The sequence below is a fragment of the Schistocerca cancellata genome, chromosome 5 (genome assembly GCF_023864275.1).
Source record: "Schistocerca cancellata isolate TAMUIC-IGC-003103 chromosome 5, iqSchCanc2.1, whole genome shotgun sequence".
Taxonomy (NCBI): Eukaryota; Metazoa; Arthropoda; class Insecta; order Orthoptera; family Acrididae; genus Schistocerca; species Schistocerca cancellata.
The window spans coordinates 189,716,467-189,740,573 of record NC_064630.1 but is presented as its reverse complement, the minus strand read 5'-3'; the positions used below and the strand labels follow the sequence as shown (position 1 = coordinate 189,740,573).

The window sequence follows — 24,107 nt, the reverse complement described above, 5'->3', positions numbered from 1 at the left end:
AACATCTCTGAAGGTGATGCAGAACGCCGATTCAGACCAAGAATAATAATCTATTTTTTCCAGGTAGTCTACCTGAAACGAAATTTGAAGGAACCATAAATCGTTTAAGTAAGTGATAAAAGGCGCATTGAATCATACGCATTATTATTATGACATTGATCTCTGACTGGGGATTTGTCGAGAGTTATATATAGTATGACATCTCACAGACTACGGTTTAATGTAAGCTCAATTTCACTTTGTCAGTTTGTGTTTGAGTTTGTACACCACACTTAATGTTGTATCCTGTGACAATCACTCAGGATTTGGAGTGTACTGTATCTTGATCGTGTGCATCTTAACACTGCAGTTGTTAGATGAACTGGTGAATAGAACTAATTTTCACGATATTTTCTCTGTTCTAATCGATGTACCTTGACTTGCACAAATATCGACCAAGAACCTTCGACAATGTGATAACATAAAGTATACGACCTGAATAGCGATTTCAATATACACTATTGTAGACTTTATCTAGCGTAACTGAAAGATGTAAATTTATTCCATAGTACTTCGGAATCATGATAGAAAGGAAATTCTCTTTTAGATCCGTTTTGGAAGTGTAGCACTTTTATAGAGTAAGTTAATTTACCAGTTGCTTTAAAAGCATACATATAACAATGGAGAATCTAATACGTTGGTTACCACATAACAAGAAAGATGCAGTAGAACCTTCGTAATAAGGCAACTACTGGGTTGAAACTCACAAACGTTTTCGAGTTCAGAAACGAGTGACACGGCATAAAAGTGAGTGACATAAAAACAAGGGAAGAAAGATAACGGAAAACAATTAATGTACAGTTTAAGCGACATTTTATTGAAGAAGAAATAAAAATTTTGACTCAATGTTCAGACAGTACAGAAGTGGGAATTTTTAGTGTCCGAAAGTAAGAGATGGCTTAGTAGATAGGAAGAGTGATACTTAGCGGCCATAGTGACCACCATGACCACCACCGCCGCCGCCTCCATGGCCGCCGCCGCCGCCTCCGTGACCTCCGTGTCCACCACCACCGCCTCCGTGACCACCGCCTCCGTAACCTCCATGTCCACCACCGCCGCCTCCGTGCCCACCGCCGCCGCCTCCGTGACCACCTCCTCCATAACCTCCGTGTCCACCACCGCCGCCTCCGTGACCACCGCCTCCATAACCTCCGTGACCGCCGCCGCCGCCGCCCCCGTGACCGCCGCCTCCGTGGCCACCTCCACCACCCCCGTGACCACCGCCACCGCCTCCATGGCCGCCACCACCGCCTCCGTGTCCGCCGCCTCCGTAGCCGCCGTGTCCTCCGCCCCCGCCGCCCCCGTGCCCTCCGCCTCCGTAGCCTCCCGCGGCCACAGTCGCCACGAGCGCGGCGCCCAGGCACAGCGCCAGAAGCAGCCGTCTGCTAGAAGCCCGCGATCTCGCCATTGCTGCCGGAGTGACTGGACACTTGTTGGATCAGTCGTCACAGGACGACTGTGCTGCCTCGTCCAGCGCTCCCACACGTATTTATACTCGCGTCACGGCCGGTTTCTCCACATCTCGGCGTCTCGCTTGACTTCCTCGGCTTGCAGATCCGTCGCGGTTTCGTTCTCGCAATCTTCTTACTCGTAACCAGAAAGCACGTCTTGGTATAATGAAATACACTGTATGATTTCTCTCAAGATTAACCGCCTTTTGTTTTCTTTCCAAAAGAGGATCATAAAAGCACAGTATAATTTTTTCTTCCTCAGTTATCTACTCTCGAATGTCCGCCGCTGTAGCTTAGCTGTAGCGTTACCGCTTACCGGGCAGGGGGCCCGGGTTCGATTCCCGGCAGGGGGTTGGGTGTTGTGTGTCTTTCACCGTCATTTTCATCACTGACTCGCAAGTCGCCGAAGTGGCGTCAACTAAAAAGGACTTGCAATACGGCGGCCGAACTCCACCGAATGGGGTCGTCCCGGCCAATAAGGCCATCCGATCATTTCAATTTTTTACTCTGGAATAATCTCGCTGTCGGCCGAACGTTAAGCTGTCAGCCCCAACTGCTAAGGTAATTTGCCACTAGTTCACTTCGGTGCTCTGTGTATGCTTCCGATATAATCTTTTGTTTTGATTGCATCATTTAATGGAATGTCAAATAATATTTAGGAAACAGTACATTCCAGATTTATTAAATGGTTTCAGTAGTTGTTTTATAACATTCCTTCCAATTCGAAGAAGAACGTTTATGAATAGTCAACAAGAATACTTGCTAGTCAATTTTCTGCTAGAGAATTCAGTGGCACTTTGGAGTAAACGTTTCTCTTCGGCAAACATCATTAATAAATGGGAGTGTAGGCTTTCTCAGATAATCTGACTCGTGAAATCTTGCTCGTGATAGCAGCCGAGTGACAGCGTCGAATTGAAGCAACGTTTTAACGAATTTCCTACTCTTTATCATCAAGGAGGTCAATGTTGAAGCACCTGAAGCTTGGTTGTTTCTCCTCCCCATGGAGATGTGCTGAGTTTAAATGGAGGTTGTATCCTGTATCCAGTAATACAATCAGAGGTGCAGCATCATTCAGCGACTTCCATACTCGTCATCTTCAGCCAAAGATTTCATCAATCATTAAAAATACTTTAAACCTACGAGCATACTTTCCTTTTCTGTGTTACGTTTTTACTAGAGGAAAAGTTGTATATATTGGCACCTTCTTTTGGTTTTCACTTAAAGTACCTTCTTTTGTAAAAATTCTAGATTTTATACCTCAACTAACAAGTACAACAAGTTTAAGAAATGATGAGGGTCGAAACAATGATTAGTATCCATTATTTCTATTCGAAAACAAAGGTTTACAAAAGCTTGTAAAATAGAACTTAAGAAAAGGCGGTGCATATACGGGCATCCACAAAATGGTGCAGGAAACCTTTTGAAATATTTTAATGAAATGGGTTAAAACGAAACAAAATTGTAGACCAGCCTACAAAAAGCAACATTCGTACATATATGCTTGAAATTTGAAATTATTTACAGTGATCGCAAATGTAAGTAGCTCCTTCAGCACCGGCACAATATAAGTATTCCCACATTTGGCACATAACACACTTAATCCACACCTCTCGTCTCCTGTCTTGGGAGAACTTTTCATCACAAAATATGCAACTTTCATCCTTTGAGTCTGGTGTATCCCCATCGTTCACATCAAGTTCATTATCGCTGTCCACAAGGTGAGGGCTGCAGGATCCTGAAGAGTCCGATGATGAATCAGATAGTTTTGTGAAACAAATTTTCTGTTTTTTTTTTATGGCCTTTGGATTTTGCACCTCTGTCCGCAGAGGGCGTTCCAGTGATGTGGTAGGTGGTTGCTGCTTTTCATCCCCGCGTTGTGGTTCTCTTCTTAAGGTTGGGGCAGAAGATTTGTCGAATGGTGAAACTGCATTTGCTGATATCCCTGGAGAACTTCCCAGTGTTTCAGTGGCTTGATCAACTGCCATAGCTAAAGCTTGATGTGACTGCACATCAGGACATCTCGAAGAAGAAGCAGATGATGTCGATGGTCCAGAGATAGCAAGTAGAGGAGCATGTGATTCAGAAACATTAGGTCTATCTTCCGCTGTGGAACAAGTTTTCCTGAAACCAACTCAGAAGCTGTGAAATCACCGTCGGTAAAGATGTAACGGTTCATAGGGTATAACCCAGTTACTTTGAATCCGTTTATTGCTCTCTCAGCTGATTAGGTACGAAGGTAGGCTTGAATAAAAGCCTCTGTAACGTCGTAAGGTGTGAGAGGACGCCCATTGTGATGCAACCATACACTCACTACCTCGGTGAAGTACGTTTTCAGAGGTCCCATTCACGTTTTATCTAGAGGCTGCAGTTTGTGGGTCTTGTGTGGAGGAAGTTAGATGACAGTCACGTGGTGTCCTTTCGCCAAGTCAATTACATCTGGATTTCGAACGTGGCTATAATGACCATCCAAGATGAGGAGAACAAGACTTTATTCAGTCGGACATGTTTTCTCAGTGAAGTGAATGAACCATTCGGTGAACAAATTGTTTTGAACCCATCCTGAAGGATGGGCTCTACCAATTGCACCAGGGGGGCAGCTCCGCATTAGAGTTTGGGACTTGTTGGCTCTAGGGAAAATTTTCATTGGCGGGAAATAATGTTCCGCAGCGCTCATGCATCCGATAAATGTGATTGTAGCTCCTCTTTCTGCAGACGTCAGAGCTGCAATTTGTTTCTTCCCTTTCATACCTATCACTTTCGGAATTTTGCTTTGGATAATAGACAGGCCTGTCTCGTCCACGTTACACACTCGGTCTGCTGGTTATGAGTGTCTGTTGAAAGTGTCTGCTAATAAATCAAAGAAAACCATCACATTATCTTTATTGAAGCTTAAGGTTCTGGCATATGTTCCACAAGGTTTGAGAATTGACAGCTGATCCTTCTCTCAAGAAGAAGGCCAGCCCAAGTACGTCCTATTTCTTCTCCTTTGAAAGGGGTTGTCAAACTATTTGTCTGGGCGAATAAAAATGCCATTCTTCTCAGATCCGCCAAAGTCCACACGAAGAATTTTTGCCCTATCTCAAGGAAATAAGAAACTAGCTGTTTTTCGAGGTCTGCATTTAAAATCGGTTTCCTTCCAAGCTTTGTCTCTTGAACCGCTTGTTCAGGGATTTTATCAAATTTAAGAAATCTCTGCAAAGTGGTACCATGCACTCCGAGTGCTCTTGCAGTACCTTTCACAGAAGCCCCTTTTGTTTTCACAGCTGCTATGGCACGCACCATCTGAGATTTACTCCACTGATACGTCTGGTTCCTACATTCATAGCGCTTCTTCGTTCTCGGCATTGTGCAAGGACGAAAAAAAGCGCTAAGGTCTATTACCGCAATCTGAAAATTCTGTTTGTTTGTTTGTTGCTGTGTAAGTTGTACATACGAACGTTAAACAAAATTCGACTAACCATATCCCGTTCACACCAACCATCCTTAAGCAACATGGCGACTATCACGTCTAACGTAAAAGCGTGTGTAACGTAAAACGTGTTTCTAAAAGTAGCTTAGAATTACATTATTCTGGATATCACTGAGAAACTTTTTTAAAATAATGAGAAGGATGTAAAAAGAAAACGATTTCACATACCTGCCAAACGTTTGCAGTCCTGAACAAACACCAATTCAGACAATAACCGACGCTGTAACTACATTGCTTGAAACAATGCTTCCAACTGTTCACTGCTACCGTCTATTAACAACAGACACCGTTTTCAGTCCCGAGACTGCAGCACTTCCCATACCCTCGTCGTGAGGTGTGCCTATAATTGCACCTCTGCCTATTTTTACACCTTTTCCTCTATCAAAACATTCGCTGCTGCCAATAGCAAAATTATCCAACAAATATTTTAACGTTAAAAACCAAATAATTGTTTTTATACTTCGAGTTTACTACAGTTCACACTAGCTCATTTACAGTAGGATGAGGTAAAGGATCGGTATTAGTTTATTCAAAGAAGCATCCCTGTAAACCAAGGGTTACCTGAATTATGTTGACGGATGTCCAATTGAACATTATTGTTACTGAAAACACCTGAGCTGTCTCACTTGGCGACATGACAAACCTTGACTGCCCTGCAGGATTTTTCACCATCAGTCAGAAAAGCCAAGGCAAATTTGACGAGCAACTAAATTTACGGGTGATGATAATTAGAGAAAAGCGGTGTTCTGACGACTGAGAACTGTGAACTATGGTCGATCGTGACATTTGCCCAGTGACATACGGAAAGAATGATTTTCCTCACGTCGCAGTTTATTTTAAATTTTGTATGCTGAAGAATGCAAGTTATAGCAGACGTCACGGAATTCTGCATGAGCTCGATAGTGGTTCCCAGACATGGCCATAGTATTGTAAATTCGTTTGTGAGCTTCACAAAGTAGTTGGAAGTGTATATCTAAAAGTCCGTCTGGCAAAAGATGGAAACTTAATTTCCATGATCCTCAGCTGCTGAAACATTTTACGGGTGCTGGGTTAAATAAATATGACAAGCAGCTTGATCGGAAATTGGTAATAGTCAAAATTCGGTACTTACTATTTTTATGACGTGATTTGATTGACCATTCATCCTGTCTGGTATGCTACCTGCTTACCCAAGTGTGAGAAAGACGTTTTCCTGGTTGAAGTTTGTCTCAAACGTAAACTCATAAATTAGTTGAAATTGTAGTAAATATACAATTTAATTGGAGACATAAAGCAATGCATGCGTTTAAATTCGGGAAAAAGGCAATTGTCTCAAGACGATAAAATCGTGCCTGGCCACCGGTGAACCAGAACCAATTGATGTACACAAGTTTACTGCATGGCGGCCGTTACAGTTTATAGCGATTCCTCTTCCTGATGATAAAATTATGCGTAGTGCACTCGCTAGACTGTGACGAAGTAGGAACGAAGTTAGTGGCTCATTTCCTATTCCCAGTTCGGTTTAAACTGTGTGGTAGCGACTTTATTGTCTGCCTATTTCGAGATTGTACCTGATACTAGGTCCTACCAAGAAAAGCAAGCATCCCTTTCGGTTTTATTACTCTCTTGGTTCTTACCATTAACCCCACTCCTTAAGTGCTACAGCTCTGTACGCTTTTGATAATAATGGTAATGATACGATATTTTAAAGTAATAATAATAAACACATAAAAAGTTTTGCATTACCCCAGTTCCCAGAATTCCTGAAAATAGACGTTGACTTTGGATGTTGTATCGCAGACACAGTTCCTTTAACTGTTCAGGGATGTCACTACCCCCCCCCCCCCCCCCCCCCCGCTCCAAAAGATGTAAACAACCATGTATCAGCAGCGCCTATTAGACGGAGGGAGTCCTACAGCCGGTCACTTCCAGTCATTCCACCAGGATGGAGGCACACGGCTCGTGTTGTCTGTAGTTCAGCCATGCCTAGACGGTCAATACCGCGGTTCGACGCGTCCGCATTGAAGGGCTCTCAACAAAGAAGTGTCCAGGCGTTTCGGAGTGGACCAAAGCGATGTTGTTCGGACGTGGAGGAGATACAGAGAGACAGGAATTGTTGATGACATGCCTTGCTCAGGCTGCCCAAGGGCTACTACTACAGTGGATAACCGCTACCTACGGAGGAACCTTTACAGCAACGCCACAACGTTGAGTAATGCTTTTTGTGCAGCCACTGCACGTTATGTTACGACTAAAACTGTGCGCAATAGGCTGCATGATGCGCAGCTTCACTCCCGACGTCCATGGCGAGATCCATCTTTGCAACCACAATACCATGAAGCGCGGTACAGATGGGCCCAACAACATTCCGAATGGATCGCTCAGGATTGGCATCACGTTCTCTTCACCGATGAGTGTCGCATATGCCTTCAACTAGACAACCGTCGGAGACGTGTTTGGAGGCAATCGGGTCAGGCTGAACGCCTTAGTCACACTGTCCAGCGATTGCAGCAAGGCAGAGGTTCCCTGATATTTTAGGGTGGCATTATGTGTGGCCGACGTACGCCGCTGGTGGTCTTGGAAGACGCCGTAACGGCTGTACGATGTGAATGCCATCCTCCGACCGTTAGTTCAACCAATCGGCAGCATATTGGCGAGGCATTCGTCTTCATGGACGACAATTCGCACTCCCATCGAGCACATCTTGTGAATGACTTCCTTCAGGATAACGACATCGCTCGACTAGAGTGGCCAGCGTGTTCTCCAGACATGAACGCTATCGAACATGCCTGGGATAGATTGAAAAGGGTCGTTTATGGACGTCGTGACCCACCAACCACTCCGAGGGGTCTACGCCGAATCGCCGTTGAGGAATGGGACAATCTGGACCAACAGTGACTTGATGAACTTGTGGATAGTATGCCACGACGAGTACAGGCATGCATCAGTGCAAGAGGACGTCCTACTGGGTATTACAGGTACCACCAGTGTGTACAGTAAACTGTACCACCATCTCTGATAGTCTCGCCGTATGGTGGTTACAACATGCAATGTGTGGTTTTCATGAGCAATACAACGGGCAGAAATGATGTTTATGTTGATCTCTATTCCAATTTTCTGTACAGGTTCCGGGACTCTTGGCTCCGAGGTGATGCAAAACGTTTTTTCATGTGTGTAATAATAATAATAATAACAACAATTCGTTTACTTAGGTACTACTTTGTTTTTATCACAGTGCCCAAGAAACTGCAATTTAGAAAAATACAACCGTTGAGAAGAAAACGTCTGAAAATTTGAGACGTAAATGTGTGACTACAAGGGCGCGCTAAACACTAGTGCCTCAGATTTTTTCCTGCTGTCAATATCGGTTGAGATAATACATCTACATCTACATCTACATTTATACTCCGTAAGCCACCCAACGGTGTGTGGCGGAGGGCACTTTACGTGCCACTGTCATTATCTCCCTTTCCTGTTCCAGTCGCGTATGGTTCGCGGGAAGAACGACTGTCTGAAAGCCTCTGTGCGCGCTCTAATCTCTCTAATTTTACATTCGTGATCTCCTCGGGAGGTATAAGTAGGGGGAAGCAATATATTCGATACCTCATCCAGAAACGCACCCTCTCGAAACCTGGCGAGCAAGCTACACCGCGATGCAGAGCGCCTCTCTTGCAGAGTCTGCCACTTGAGTTTGTTAAACATCTCCGTAACGCTATCACGGTTACCAAATAACCCTGTGACGAAACGCGCCGCTCTTCTTTGGATCTTCTCTATCTCCTCCGTCAACCCGATCTGGTACGGATCCCACACTGATGAGCAATACTCAAGTATAGGTCGAACGAGTGTTTTGTAAGCCACCTCCTTTGTTGATGGACTACATTTTCTAAGGACTCTCCCAATGAATCTCAACCTGGTACCCGCCTTACCAACAATTAATTTTATATGATCATTCCACTTCAAATCGTTCCGCACGCATACTCCCAGATATTTTACAGAAGTAACTGCTACCAGTGTTTGTTCCGCTATCATATAATCATACAATAAAGGATCCTTCTTTCTATGTATTCGCAATACATTACATTTGTCTATGTTAAGGGTCAGTTGCCACTCCCTGCACCAAGTGCCTATCCGCTGCAGATCTTCCTGCATTTCGCTACAATTTTCTAATGCTGCAACTTCTCTGTATACTACAGCATCATCCGCGAAAAGCCGCATGGAACTTCCGACACTATCAACTAGGTCATTTATATATATTGTGAAAAGCAATGGTCCCATAACACTCCCCTGTGGCACGCCAGAGGTTACTTTAACGTCTGTAGATGTCTCTCCATTGAGAACAACATGCTGTGTTCTGTTTGCTAAAAACTCTTCAATCCAGCCACACAGCTGGTCTGATATTCCGTAGGCTCTTACTTTGTTTATCAGACGACAGTGCGGAACTGTATCGAACGCCTTCCGGAAGTCAAGGAAAATGTCACACGTATAACTCGGTCAACTTATCCGCTTCGCTGACACAAGTTGCAACCCTCTTCCTCTCTTTCTAGTCAATTTCGTTGTTCTGAAAGCTGTTAACCCGTTAATACATTACATGTTTTTCTTAATTTCAAGTTTTGCCTTATAAATTGCACCGTACTTTCCCTAAGAGCTCTGAAATCTGTCTTTAGTGATCTGAGAGGTAAGATTGTATGTCGTTATTGTTCTCATACCCGCCCCTGCAAGGAGCACCGTGACTTTTCCCTTCGTTCACAAAGCATTTCGGTATTTCGGTAAAGTGGTATGTTGTTCTTCGTTAGTGACGTTCCAAATCAGGATCTGCAGATGCGTTGAATTCGTCTGGCAATAGCAGAGTAATAATTTTGAGATTTGGTTGATCGTTTCAAGACTCTGTCTTTCCAGTGCTACTTCTTTACATGAACAGGTTGTCCATGAATGTAGAAAAGTTACAAAAAAGGAAAGTAAATCAGATACAGTGAAAGATGAGGAAATTGTAATAAAAATGCGATGACAGATAATAAAAACAGATAGTGGAAGTTTGCCAGAAGGCAGTAGCCACTCTTCCGAGAACATATGGCAGGAAAAACCTTTAACGAGAATGACCTTTCTGGTAGAGACAATCAAAGAAGAGCCGCGAACGCAAAAGACGAAAAAACCTTGATGGCAAATGATGTACTTATACTGTCTCGTCCTGTCCCTCGCCCACTCGCGAGTTGAGGCGTGAGAACAAAACAAAAATATCGTTACTATTTGCTTTGTTTTACTATTACTCGCATAACAACTAATATATGAGATAAAATATGTTGCTACGAAAAGAGCCCCGAAATACCTTTTAGTGATGCTGTGCTATGACATTCTTTGGATCATTAATTTTCAACAAAACAAAATATATTATGTTCTTATTATTCTGGATCTGGCTTTCTATTAAAGGAACATTTTTCCGTTACTGTAACTCGCCATAAAATTGAACATATCTTTCTTACTTTATAGTTATTGAAAAGGTTAATGAAAATTACTTCGTTATCAATACTGATGTTACAGAACGCAATGATTGTTCAACATCAAAATTTTGCAGTGGATTTTTGTTAACAGTAAAACACCAATAAGTACAACGACTAACACGAGAACATGAGACTATTGTCATAGAAAAAGATGTTTCTACTATAAGGTTGGCCAGACCAGAACTACGCACAGCAAGGTTTCTTTTATGTTATGAAGGTAAATTATCTTTTTGCACTGTTAATAATATATTATCAGCAGCCCACTTCAACCTGTAAAACACATCATAAAATCTGCTGCTCTGCTCTGCAGTTCCGAAAGCTGAAAGAAATAATTTTACTTCACTATTACCTGCCTCCTTCTTTGCGGTATGATTGATTTTATTTAATGCAGTTTGAATGCGCCGCGGCAGCGGCTCGTTCGTTCGTAGCGCAGCTCTGCACCACGAATAATATTTAAATAACTGAAAATTTCTTAAAGGGATGGGATAAAATACCAGGCAAGCTTATTACAAATCATAATGCAAGGTTTCACTAAGTAACCCTATTCAAAACATTTAAACAAATCAAGTTATTACACACCTTTCCCAAGCGTACAATATAACGTCACAGGCTCTTCCTACTCACGTAACTCCAAGAAGACGACAGAGAAATTAATGTTCGTTCTGTACTATTAATAGTAGTCACATATTCTCATCTTTGTTTGATATTTAATAAGTATCGTCTGTGGCGGTTTCAGTACTCGCCGACACAGATATTATCTAAATAAAAAAAACAGTACATAATTCTATACAAGAACAAAACATGACACATAATGCTTTCTCTTTATTACATAATGTGTCTTTTGCTAAGAGACGTTACAAAGCCCCCTGGCAGCAATTGACTAACGTTAAGAATCCAGAATGAGATTTTCACTCTGCAGCGGAGTGTGCGCTGATATGAAACTTCCTGGCAGATTAAAACTGTGTGCCCGACCGAGACTCGAACTCGGGACCTTTGCCTTTCGCGGGCAAGTGCTCTACCAACTGAGCTACCGAAGCACGACTCACGCCCGGTACTCACAGCTTTACTTCTGCCAGTACCTCGTCTCCTACCTTCCAAACTTTACAGAAGCTCTCCTGCGAAACTTGCAGAACTAGCACTCCTGAAAGAAAGGATATTGCGGAGACATGGCTTAGCCACAGCCTGGGGGATGTTTCCAGAATGAGATTTTTACTCTGCAGCGGAGTGTGCGCTGATATGAAACTTCCTGGCAGATTAAAACTGTGTGCCCGACCGAGACTCGAACTCGGGACCTTTGCCTTTCGCGGGCAAGTGCTCTACCAACTGAGCTACCGAAGCACGACTCACGCCCGGTACTCACAGCTTTACTTCTGCCAGTACCTCGTCTCCTACCTTCCAAACTTTACAGAAGCTCTCCTGCGAAACTTGCAGAACTAGCACTCCTGAAAGAAAGGATATTGCGGAGACATGGCTTAGCCACAGCCTGGGGGATGTTTCCAGAATGAGATTTTCACTCTGCAGCGGAGTGTGCGCTGATATGAAACTTCCTGGCAGATTAAAACTGTGTGCCCGACCGAGACTCGAACTCGGGACCTTTGCCTTTCGCGGGCAAGTGCTCTACCAACTGAGCTACCGAAGCACGACTCACGCCCGGTACTCACAGCTTTACTGTGAGCTGTGAGTACCGGGCGTGAGTCGTGCTTCGGTAGCTCAGTTGGTAGAGCACTTGCCCGCGAAAGGCAAAGGTCCCGAGTTCGAGTCTCGGTCGGGCACACAGTTTTAATCTGCCAGGAAGTTTCATATCAGCGCACACTCCGCTGCAGAGTGAAAATCTCATTCTGGAAACATCCCCCAGGCTGTGGCTAAGCCATGTCTCCGCAATATCCTTTCTTTCAGGAGTGCTAGTTCTGCAAGTTTCGCAGGAGAGCTTCTGTAAAGTTTGGAAGGTAGGAGACGAGGTACTGGCAGAAGTAAAGCTGTGAGTACCGGCCGTGAGTCGTGCTTCGGTAGCTCAGTTGGTAGAGCACTTGCCCGCGAAAGGCAAAGGTCCCGAGTTCGAGTCTCGGTCGGGCACACAGTTTTAATCTGCCAGGAAGTTTCAACGTTAGGAATGTTCGGCAATATGCTGCCACTAACGTACGTTTTGTCATTGTTTGTCACCTTATTTGGAATATTCACTACTCACTTGTTTGCTCTTTTGCACTATAATTTTAATTACACTCTTTATGGTTTTCTCACACTTTGTGAGGTGTCCGTAAACCTAGTCCCAGGGTCATTACAGTTTTCTGGCTCCCCCATTCGGGCTATGTGCGGTCAGAAAACCTGGGAAAACTGCGCTGGAGCCATGGTCATCTCGCCTGGTTTGTCGTAATACGCAGTCCGATTGTTCATCAAGAACAGTCGGCATTTATCAAATGTCCACAGATAACGACGGTTATTTATGATAAAATGTTAAACTGTTTGTCCCCTTGTTAAAAATGTACCTTCTACACTCTTTCACATTCGTGGTAATATTTGTGTTCTGTGTCACACTGAATGTCAATCATTAAATAGTTTTACAGTGGTGTAATGAATTGTCTCTACACTTACTCACGACAAATGTTCTACCATGGTATGGCATTCGTGTCAGCTTGCTTCGCTAATATGACGAAAACATACAACAACTAACAAAATAATATTTTGAGTTTATACACAGTAAACTAAAGAAAAAATGTTTTTCACGTAATTTCGTGTCCAATAAATCATTTTCATGTTAGTACATTAACAGCGTAGTTGGTAATGTTCAGTTGAATGTCGACAATGTCGTACGGAGCGGGCGGCGCGAAGCAATTGTTGCGTAGCGTCGTCGGGAACGCGGCGTGCCAACGACCGCTGGGGTCGACGACCTGCTCGCCGTAACAGCGACGGAGTATTGGGGTGGCGCCCGTGCAGTCGCGAACCGCGCCGAACCATTCACCAATGTCGGCGTGTTGCAGTTGTTTCCCGCGACTGGCTGGCTGGCGGCACGGCACCCATCTCTGCTTCTCCGCATGGCTCCCCATCACAACGCATGAAACAAATATTCCACAACGGTGTACTGTCTTTAAGGATACAGATTGTTAGCTGTGGGAGAAAATGCTACTTGGTTAAAAGCGTTTATTGTCCAGTAAGCCGTCGTTTCGCTGGTATGCACAGGATGTTTCGGCTTGATAACGGGTTTCTTGTGGCTTCACAAGTGAATCGCGTTGTGAAACTGGTATTTAGGGTTCGTCACACGCACGTTGTACTACACACTTTCATTTGTTCTCACGGTCGATACGCTGCCAGAGCGTCTCTCAACACGCGAAAATGTTTCGGTTCACACACACTAAATGTTTCCGTCGAGCGATGTTTGTTTGAATCGACTCCGAAAGGATCACTAACTACCGTTTTTACACACAGTAAATTTATTGTTCGTTGAGCGCTGCACTATGACAGTTAGTCACTCAACACTTGACTTATTCCGACGTATATATTAGTGCAGATACAACAGTCATTTTCTGTCCCTGCTACACACAATATTCCGTCCTTTCCTAGATTGTTTATGCACACAGTTTATTTTTAATGCATATCAACTGTTCTTAGCATAATAACTCTCATCTACATTGAGTCCATTGTGTTTACCATGTCATTACACACTTTTAGTATTTTTACTAGACATATATGGCTTTTTTTTGTAATTATTTAAAGGTGTGTGATTTTTGGTACATAGTTTTCTTTTCTTTTCGGTGTAGCTTGCCAGGTTATCACCCATCTAGCAAACAGATTTTACCATGTGCATGACAGCTGGACTTGGGCATAATGCTCAATAAATACTTCATTTAGTATTAGTATTTATTTTTAAGGATCTGTCCTACAGGACTACAGTGTAGTTTCCGCGTTGATTGACTTGATTCGCGTGCCGCGTAATTAATACACAAGGACGTGTACCAAGTACACAGGCTTCATTTGAAGCATCGATACATACAAAGCGTAGGTTACACGGAACGGGTTTGTCTTTGATTGAATTCTGCTCCAGTGTCGTTCTCAGATCACTATTGGCAGTAACGTTACATCACATAATTGTTTCGTACTACAAAGTCATTTTTTGTCCAGTAGAGACTCTCTCTCAGGGTTCCTTAATTCTAACACAATTACACCTGTTACATTACTACACTCCTGGAAATGGAAAAAAGAACACATTGACACCGGTGTGTCAGACCCACCATACTTGCTCCGGACACTGCGAGAGGGCTGCACAAGCAATGATCACACGCACGGCACAGCGGACACACCAGGAACCGCGGTGTTGGCCGTCGAATGGCGCTAGCTGCGCAGCATTTGTGCACCGCCGCCGTCAGTGTCCGCCAGTTTGCCGTGGCATACGGAGCTCCATCGCAGTCTTTAACACTGGTAGCATGCCGCGACAGCGTGGACGTGAACCGTATGTGCAGTTGACGGACTTAGAGCGAGGGCGTATAGTGGGCATGCGGGAGGCCGGGTGGACGTACCTCCGAATTGCTCAACACGTGGGGCGTGAGGTCTCCACAGTACATCGATGTTGTCGCCAGTGGTCGGCGGAAGGTGCACGTGCCCGTCGACCTGGGACCGGACCGCAGCGACGCACGGATGCACGCCAAGACCGTAGGATCCTACGCAGTGCCGTAGGGGACCGCACCGCCACTTCCCAGCAAATTAGGGACACTGTTGCTCCTGGGGTATCGGCGAGGACCATTCGCAACCGTCTCCATGAAGCTGGGCTACGGTCCCGCACACCGTTAGGCCGTCTTCCGCTCACGCCCCAACATCGTGCAGCCCGCCTCCAGTGGTGTCGCGACAGGCGTGAATGGAGGGACGAATGGAGACGTGTCGTCTTCAGCGATGAGAGTCGCTTCTGTCTTGGTGCCAATGATGGTCGTATGCGTGTTTGGCGCCGTGCAGGTGAGCGCCACAATCAGGACTGCATACGACCGAGGCATACAGGGCCAACACCCGGCATCATGGTGTGGGGAGCGATCTCCTGCACTGGCCGTATACCACTGGTGATCGACGAGGGGACACTGAATAGTGCACGGTACATCCAAACCGTCATCGAACCCATCGTTCTACCATTCCTAGACCGGCAAGGGAACTTGCTGTTCCAACAGGACAATGCACGTCCGAATGTATCCCGTGCCACCCAACGTGCTCTAGAAGGTGTAAGTCAACTACCCTGGCCAGCAAGATCTCCGGATCTGTCCCCCATTGAGCATGTTTGGGACTGGATGAAGCGTCGTCTCACGCGGTCTGCACGTCCAGCACGAACGCTGGTCCAACTGAGGCGCCAGGTGGAAATGGCATGGCAAGCCGTTCCACAGGACTACATCCAGCATCTCTACGATCGTCTCCATGGGAGAATGGCAGCCTGCATTGCTGCGAAAGGTGGACATACACTGTACTAGTGCCGACATTGTGCATGCTCTGTTGCCTGTGTCTATGTGCCTGTGGTTCTGTCAGTGTGATCATGTGATGTATCTGACCCCAGGAATGTGTCAATAAAGTTTCCCCTTCCTGGGACAATGGATTCACGGTGTTCTTATTTCAATTTCCAGGAGTGTAGATGAAATCTCATCATTAATTGTACTTACTTACTACAAATGAAAAATGATTCAAGAAATTATTCATTACTTTGTCAACAAAAAGATTGTTCATTGCTTGATGAGCATATAGTATTTTTAATGGCACTAATTGTCTGTAAACAAAATCTTCCGTTTGCCTGCTATTGCTCAGTCTATTGATTCTACTTTCATGCTATGCTTATCTATTAAATGTTTTTCTTTCTCAAAATTTCTAATACACACGAATTCTTTCTTAAAGTTAACATCCTTATACTCTGAAACACAATTGAAATCTTCTTATTGCTATTATTTACATCTGACAGGTCGTTGAATAAATAATTTTACTATTCCATTCTAACATCTTTCGAATCTCTTTAGCCACTACTTCCCTCCTCGACCAAGGGATGGAGTAAGATGCGCGACAAGACGTTTTGTGGACCATCACCTCTATGTGATAGTGGTACCCCTTGATTATTCCTGGTCGGTCGGTAAATACCATGGTATATTCCGATAGCAGCTGCGTCAACTGTTGCTTTTGTATGTTGCTTAAACTTTCAGATTCCTGTACTTTGGTTTGAAATGCATCAATATTTGTTTCAAAATTTCTATCTTCCATTCTAGGATAATAGAGATCTGCCACATGCGAATAATCATCGAGGTGTAGTACCCAGGGGTTCCTACATTTGATATTAATTCGGTTGCAGCATGGCACAAGTACCTCCTTCGATTTCATCATAGACAACTCAATCCTCCTACCTTTATTAACTATGCTTAGTTTTCCCTAGAAGAGGTCGATCACTGCGTCCCTCTCACGGAGAAAATCTACTCCCAGAATGCAGGCCACCTTTAACCCTTTAACAATGAGGAACGACCTCACTATGGCTTCGCCCTCCTTACAAATCTCCACCTGCATCTGGTGCTTAACTAATTGGCTCTGTGCACTTATAGCTCCAGACACCTTGCAATTATTAACCGGGAAAGTCGGTATGCCACGTCCCTTCCCCAGCGCTTTAAACAATTCTGTGCTCATTACACTCACTGAGGCACCTGTGTCGATGATTATATTCACTGCAACATCATTGATTTTCGCTTCTATTACGGCTTTCACATTTTCGTTGCTATCTTTATTACATTCATGCGGTTCGGTCAGTAGATCTTTATCCATACTGATTCCGTCGTTGTATCGCAGCATATGTATTCCAGGCATATTATTGTCATTCGTGTTGCTCTCACTCCACCCCTTGGCCAGCGACGGAGAGCATATCGTGGCCGATTCTAGTTTGTTGGATGGCTTACTTGGGAGGTACTTGGACAGCTATTGTCCGCGACCTCTACTATGTGTACGTTTTGATTTGTAGGCCGCCACAACTGCGCAATAGGCGCGTTTTGCAGTGGTGGTCTTTTGTTATCGTACCGGTCATTACTTTGCCGTTCTGGGCTTGGTCGGTGATTCTGATTCCAATTGCGATTACTGTCGCTGTAATTGCTATGCCACTGACCTCGCGCATTTTTCCAGCGGTTGGTCCCTGGCAGTCCGGAATCGTACCAGCCGTCAAATCGACGCTTTTTATTATGGGACGGCTGCCCATACCCGTTCTGACTTTACCATTATTACCATTTTGCGAGTGCTCTTGCCGCTTGTTAATGCCCCCACCATTTCCATGGTTGTGGTTTTGTGCACTATTATTTCTGTCATGTTCACACCCTGATCCATTGTTCCGTGAGTGATTAGACGCTGCTTTTCCGTCTTCCTGGATTAAGTCTATTGAATCTAGAACAGACAGGAAATGTTCCATGTCGCTCTCTGGATCGTGTATTAATTTCTCTTTGATATGAATGGGTAAATGTGATTTTAGGAGTCTTATTATGTCTCTTGGTGAGATAGGCTCATCCCAGTAGCGCGTCTTGTTTATATACTTCTCGAAATACCACGGTTCGGGATTGTATACTTCTTTTCTTAGCCGCTCTTGTATACAAGGTGACCAGTATTTCAACAAAAACGCCCTTTCGAACTGTTCATACGTCATGCAGCTGTCTGCTACTTCCGTAGCCCACAACGCTGCGTCACCCTGAATGCATGACATTACGTATTGAATTTTCTGTGCTTCGTTCCACACACTAGGCAAGATATTTTTAAAGCTTTTTATGAATACTAATGGGTGTACTCACTTCCGTTCAGTAGTAAACGTTTGAAACTGCCTATTTTTAATCAAACTTTCTTCCACCAATATTTTTGGACTATACTGGTTGGCTCCTGGGACATAGGCTGTGTGCTCCGAACCGAAACTACAGCTCTTCGCATTATCGCCTAAAGATTCACCATTGTTGCGTCGCGTATAAGTTTGTGCGTTGCCAAAAACATTGGCTGTTGGCGACATAGTTTCATGTTCAAGATGTTTGCTGCTCTGTGCTAAATCCTTTTCCAGGTCGGATATCCGTTTGATAATATTCACTTGCCACTGCGGAATATCCTCACTGAGTATTTGTTTGATGGTTTGCACGTCGATCTGTACTTGACTATTTACTGCTGTACTGAACGATTCGGAATCTCTATCTGCCATGGCTGCTTGTACCTTAGAGTTAATATTTTTGTCCATCTCGCTCTCCTTTGCTTCTAGCCAAGAGTTGAATTCGGTTTCAAGTTTAGTCGCTTGTTCGTTCCACTTCTGCTCTACAAGCTGTGTGGAATCTATTTCTAGCTTTTCTAATCGGTTGGCCAAGACACCTAACTTGTCTACAATGTTAGTGTTTGCTATTTGCAGGTTGTTGACCTGTACAGTGAACTCCTGCACGGCCTTAGGTATCGACTCATAATTCCGTTTCATACAGGCAATCTCTTTTTTCATAATTTCTAACGATTGCGCAAGTTGCTGATCCCGCTCAGCTTGCTGGCGATCCCGCTCAGCCTGCTGGGCAAGAAACTTTTCCTCTAGCTGGCGATATCGCTCAGCTTGCTGTGCGAGAAAGATCTCAATTTTTTCGTCCTTTACAGCTTGTTGTTGCGCAAATTTTGAATGGTAATCCAGCACGCGCTATAATATTGCCTGAAGTGAATACCCACCAGGCAGATTACCGCTCTCTGGTTCCTGCTTTTCTGAGGGTGGTACAATTTCTTTATCTACATCTCCTTGTGCACTGGTGGGCGGTGGCACCACTTCCTGTCCCTCTGCCCCCACATTTTCGCACGGTATATCCTCAAAAAGAGTACTTGTACTGCTTAATGCACCCGTTTCTACATTTCCTGCATTAACTAATGGCTGTTCCTCAGTATCCATATTGCTCGGACGTTGACTACGCAACTTAACCATATTCATAAATTACCTACTCGAACACAGGATCTGACAGTTTTACCACATGTACAAAGAATATGGTAATTTATCTACAATACACTGCACACTAAAAATTACTATCTACAGTCAACTTTGCCCTGTCATAAATACTAACGTCAAACTACGCACACCACTAGCGATATGAGATCACTTCACTGGAGTTAAGCTTCTACAAAGAGGACAACTACACAGTAGTCTTATCTTTAGTTTATCTGATTTCGGGGTTCGGCTGCCCCCGGATTATGTAGTCCTTACAGTTTCTCAGTACTATCAGGATCTTTTCCTCTGACTCGCTTGCAGTGGTGCGTATTTTCACGAAAGAATTTTTGTACATTCATTAATACATGGCATTAATCGTGAGACACATACATACACATATGAGATAAAATATGTTGCTACGAAAAGAGCCCCAAAATACCTTTTAGTGATGCTGTGCTATGACTTTCTTTTGATCATTAATCTGGCTTTCTATTAAAGGAACATTTTTCCGTTACTGTAACTCGCCATAAAGTTGAACATATCTTCCTTACTTTATAGTTATTGAAAAGGTTAATGAAAATTACTTCGTTATCAATACTGATGTTACAGTACGCAATGATTGTTCAACATCAAAATTTTGCAGTGGATTTTTGTTAACAGTAAAACACCAATAAGTACCGCGACTAACACGAGAACATGAGACTATTGTCATAGAAAAAGATGTTTTTACTATAAGGTTGGCCAGACCAGAACTCCGCACAGCAAGGTTTCTTTTATGTTATGAAGGTAAATTACCTTTTTACACTGTTAATAATATATTATCAGCAGCCTGCGTCAACCTGTAAAACACATCATAAAATCTGCTGCTCTGCTCTGCAGTTCAGAAAGCTGAAAGAAATAATTTTACTTCACTATTATCTGCCCCCTTCTTTGCGGTATGATTGATTTCATTTAATGCAGTTTGAATGCGCCGCGGCAGCGGCTCGTTCGTTCGTAGCGCAGCTCTGCACCACGAATAATATTTAAATAACTGAAAATTTCTTAAAGGGATGGGATAAAATACCAGGCAAGCTTATTACAAATCATAATGCAAGGTTTCACTAAGTAACTCTATTCAAAACATTTAAACAAATCAAGTTATTACACACCTTTCACAAGCTATGTCTGTCTAATGGCGTCCCTCTCACAATCTTGACAAAAGAATGCTACGCAAGCGTACCATATAACGTCACAGGCTCTTCCCACTCACGTAACTCCAAGAAGACAACAGAGAAATTAATGTTCGTTCTGTACTATTTATAGTAGTCACATATTCTCATCTTTGTTTGATATTTAATAAGTATCGTCTGTGGCGGTTTCAGTACTCGCCGACACAGATATTATCTAAATAAAAAAAACAGTACATAATTCTATACAAGAACAAAACATGACACATAATGCTTTCTCTTTATTACATAATGTGTCTTTTCCTAAGAGACGTTACACAGGTAATAGAAACAGATGGTGGAAGTTTGCCAGAAGGCAGCAGCCTCTCTTCCGAGAACATATGGCAGGAAAAACTTTTAACGAGAATGACCCTTCTGGCAGAGACAATCAAAGAAGAGCCGCGAACGAAAAAGACGAAAAAACCTTGATGGCAAATGATGTACTTATACCGTCTCGTCCTAAGATAGAATAGACTGTCCCTCGCCCACTCCCGAGTTGAGGCGTGAGAACAAAACAAGAATATCGATCTCGACACAGTTGACTTTTGTAGACCATGTGGTTGAAGCATAGGCCGCAGCATACCATATTTATGTAGGTAGAATGGGAAGTAACGAAATTTTCGTTGTAGTTGTAAACCTCTGAATTGTATGAAAGATCACTTTTTTATTTTTAAGTGAATCATTTAAAAGTGCAGCAAGTAGTAAGCTTGTAAAAGGTGTGGGGCAGGCGTGGCTGACAGCAGAGACTCTCATGGTGTGAACTGCAACTCGTGAGGCTAGCTCATGAACGACAAGTGACCAACTGTAACTCTACTAGGGGTTCATGCGTGGTGCGGACTATCATCTAGGGGCATGGTAGGACCCTTTTTCTTCGATGCGACTGCCTCTGGAGAAGTTTGCCTGGAAATGATATGCATATCAATTTTGCCAGGTATACGTGCCCTTTATGGACCTGATGAAGAGGTCTTGTACCAAAAGGAAGGGGCGCCACCACACTACCACCTAGCCGTACGAACATTCCTGGATGACAATTTTCCATGGCACTGCATTGGACGAAGAGGGCCAATTGAGTTCCCTCCACGGTCGCCAAAACTAACACATGTGGACTTCTACTTGTGGGGAAATGTGAAAGATAACGTCTATCGACGAAAGGCACGCACGGTGGAGGAATTTCGCCAGGGGATTACATATGCAGCGATCTCCACTGCAACACTGGCTGACGTAGTTTCGGAGACCGCTCGTCGTTCTGTTATGTGTTTAGCCGCCAACGGTGAACATTCTGAACATTTGAAGTAACCATGTGCTAAATTTAAGGTTGTACAACATGAGCGTTCAATTATTAAATGTAAAATAAACATATAACTAATGCTTTTCGTTCCTTAAAGAGTGTGTAAATTTTTCTGACGGACTCAGTAGTATGTGATCTCACAGACTACGGCTTAATATCGGCTTGATTTCACTTTGAAACGTTTTCAGTTTGTGTATGAGTTGGTACACCCCACTTAGTGTTGTAGCCTCTGTGCCTTTCTTCAGTCACTCGGGATGTGAAGTATACTGTATCTTGATCGTGTACATCTTAACACTGCGGTAGTTAGATGAACTGGTCAATGGAACTATTTTTCGCAATATTTTCGCTTTTCTAATGGATGTACTTTGAATTGCACAAATATTGACCAAGAATCTTCGGCAATGTGATAATATAAAGTATACGACATGAACAGAGATTTAAATATACGCTATTGTAGACTTTATCCAGCGTAAGTGAAAGATTTAAATTTACTTCATAGTACTTCGGAATCATGATAGAAAGGAAATTCTCTTTTAGATCCATTTTGGAATTGTAGCACTTATAGAATAAGTTAATTTACCAGTTGCTTTAAAAGCATACATATAACAATGGAGAATCTAATACGTTGGTTACCACATAACAAGGTAAGATGCAGTAGAACCTTCGTAATAAAGCAACTACTGTGATGAAACTCACAAATGTTTTCGTGTTCAGAAACGAGTGACACGACATAAAAGTGAGTAACACAAGAAGAAGGGAAGAAAGAGTACGGAAAACAATTAATGTACAGTTTAAGCGACATTTTATTGAAGAAAAATAAAAATTTTTGACTCAATCAATGTCCAGACAGTACAGAAGTGGGAATTTTTAGTGTCCGAAAGTAAGAGATTTCTTAGTAGAGAGGAAGAGTGACACTTAGCGGCCATAGTGACCGCCATGACCACCACCGCCGCCGCCTCCATGGCCACCGCCGCCGCCTCCGTGACCTCCATGTCCACCACCACCGCCTCCGTGACCACCGCCTCCGTAGCCTCCATGTCCACCACCGCCGCCTCCGTGACCACCGCCGCCGCCTCCGTGGCCACCGCCTCCATAACCTCCGTGACCGCCGCCGCCGCCCCCGTGACCGCCGCCTCCGTAGCCTCCGTGACCGCCGCCGCCACCTCCGTGACCGCCGCCTCCGTAGCCTCCGTGGCCGCCGCCGCCGCCTCCGTGGCCGCCGCCCCCATGACCGCCGCCTCCGTGGCCACCTCCACCACCCCCGTGACCACCGCCACCGCCCCCGTGGCCGCCACCACCGCCTCCGTGGCCGCCACCTCCGTAGCCGCCGTGTCCTCCGCCCCCGCCGCCCCCGTGCCCTCCGCCTCCGTAGCCTCCCGCGGCCACAGTCGCCACGAGCGCGGCGCCCAGGCACAGCGCCAGAAGCAGCCGCCTGCTAGAAGCCCGCGATCTCGCCATTGCTGCCGGAGTTACTGGACACTTGTGGGATCAGTCGTCACAGGACGACTGTGCTGCCTCGTCCAGCGCTCCCACACGTATTTATACTCGCGTCACGGACGGTTTCTCCGCATCTCGGCGTCTCGGTTGACTTCCTCGGCTTGCCGATCCGTCGCGGTTTCATTCTCGCAATCTTCTTACTCGTAACCAGAAAGCACGTCTTGGTATAAGGTAATACACTGTATGATTTCTCTCAAGATTAAACCGCCTTTTTTTCCAAAAGTTGATCATAAAAGTAAATAAATATTTTTTTTCTTCCTCAGTTATTTACTCTGGAATAATCTCGTTGTCGGTCGAACGTTAAGCTCTGGCCCCCCACTGCTACGGTAGTTTGCCACTAGTTCACTTCGGTGCTCTGTGTATGCTTCCGATATAATCTTTTGTTTTGATTGCGTATTTAAAGGAATGTCAAAAAATATTTAAGAAAACAGTACATTCCAGATTTATTAAATGGTTTCAGTAGTTGTTTTATAACCAACCAACCAATTTAAAGAAGAACGTTTATGAATAGTCAACAACAATAGTTTCTGCTAGAGAATTCAGTGGCGCTTTGAAGTAAACGTTCTTCTTCGGCAAACATCATTACTGAATGGGAGTGTAGGCTTTCTCAGATAATCTCACTCGTGAAATCTTGCTCGTGATGGCAGCCAAGTGACAGGGTCGACTTGAAGCAACGTTTCAACGAATTTCCTACTCCACATCATCAAGGAGGTCAATGTTGGGGGCACTTTAGACTTGGTTGCTTCCCCTCCCCATGGAGATGTGCTGAGTTTAAATGTAGG

General features: G+C 44.2%; 1 protein-coding gene across 2 annotated transcripts; it reads right to left on the bottom strand.

Annotated features, from left to right (window-relative positions):
• Positions 1-835: 835 nt before the first annotated feature.
• LOC126187763 (uncharacterized) lies at positions 836-23,327 on the bottom strand. 2 transcript variants are annotated; one of them, XM_049929024.1, is made up of 2 exons: positions 22,815-23,327; positions 836-1,077 (listed from the first exon to the last, which is right to left on the bottom strand). In XM_049929024.1, exons 1-2 carry the CDS (start codon positions 23,284-23,286, stop codon positions 962-964), a joined length of 588 nt encoding a protein of 195 aa, XP_049784981.1. In that variant the 5' UTR covers positions 23,287-23,327; the 3' UTR covers positions 836-961. The 2 variants fall into 2 exon arrangements, with proteins under 2 accessions (XP_049784981.1, XP_049784982.1); XM_049929025.1 differs by having other exon boundaries at positions 836-1,131; positions 22,893-23,327.
• Positions 23,328-24,107: the final 780 nt, after the last annotated feature.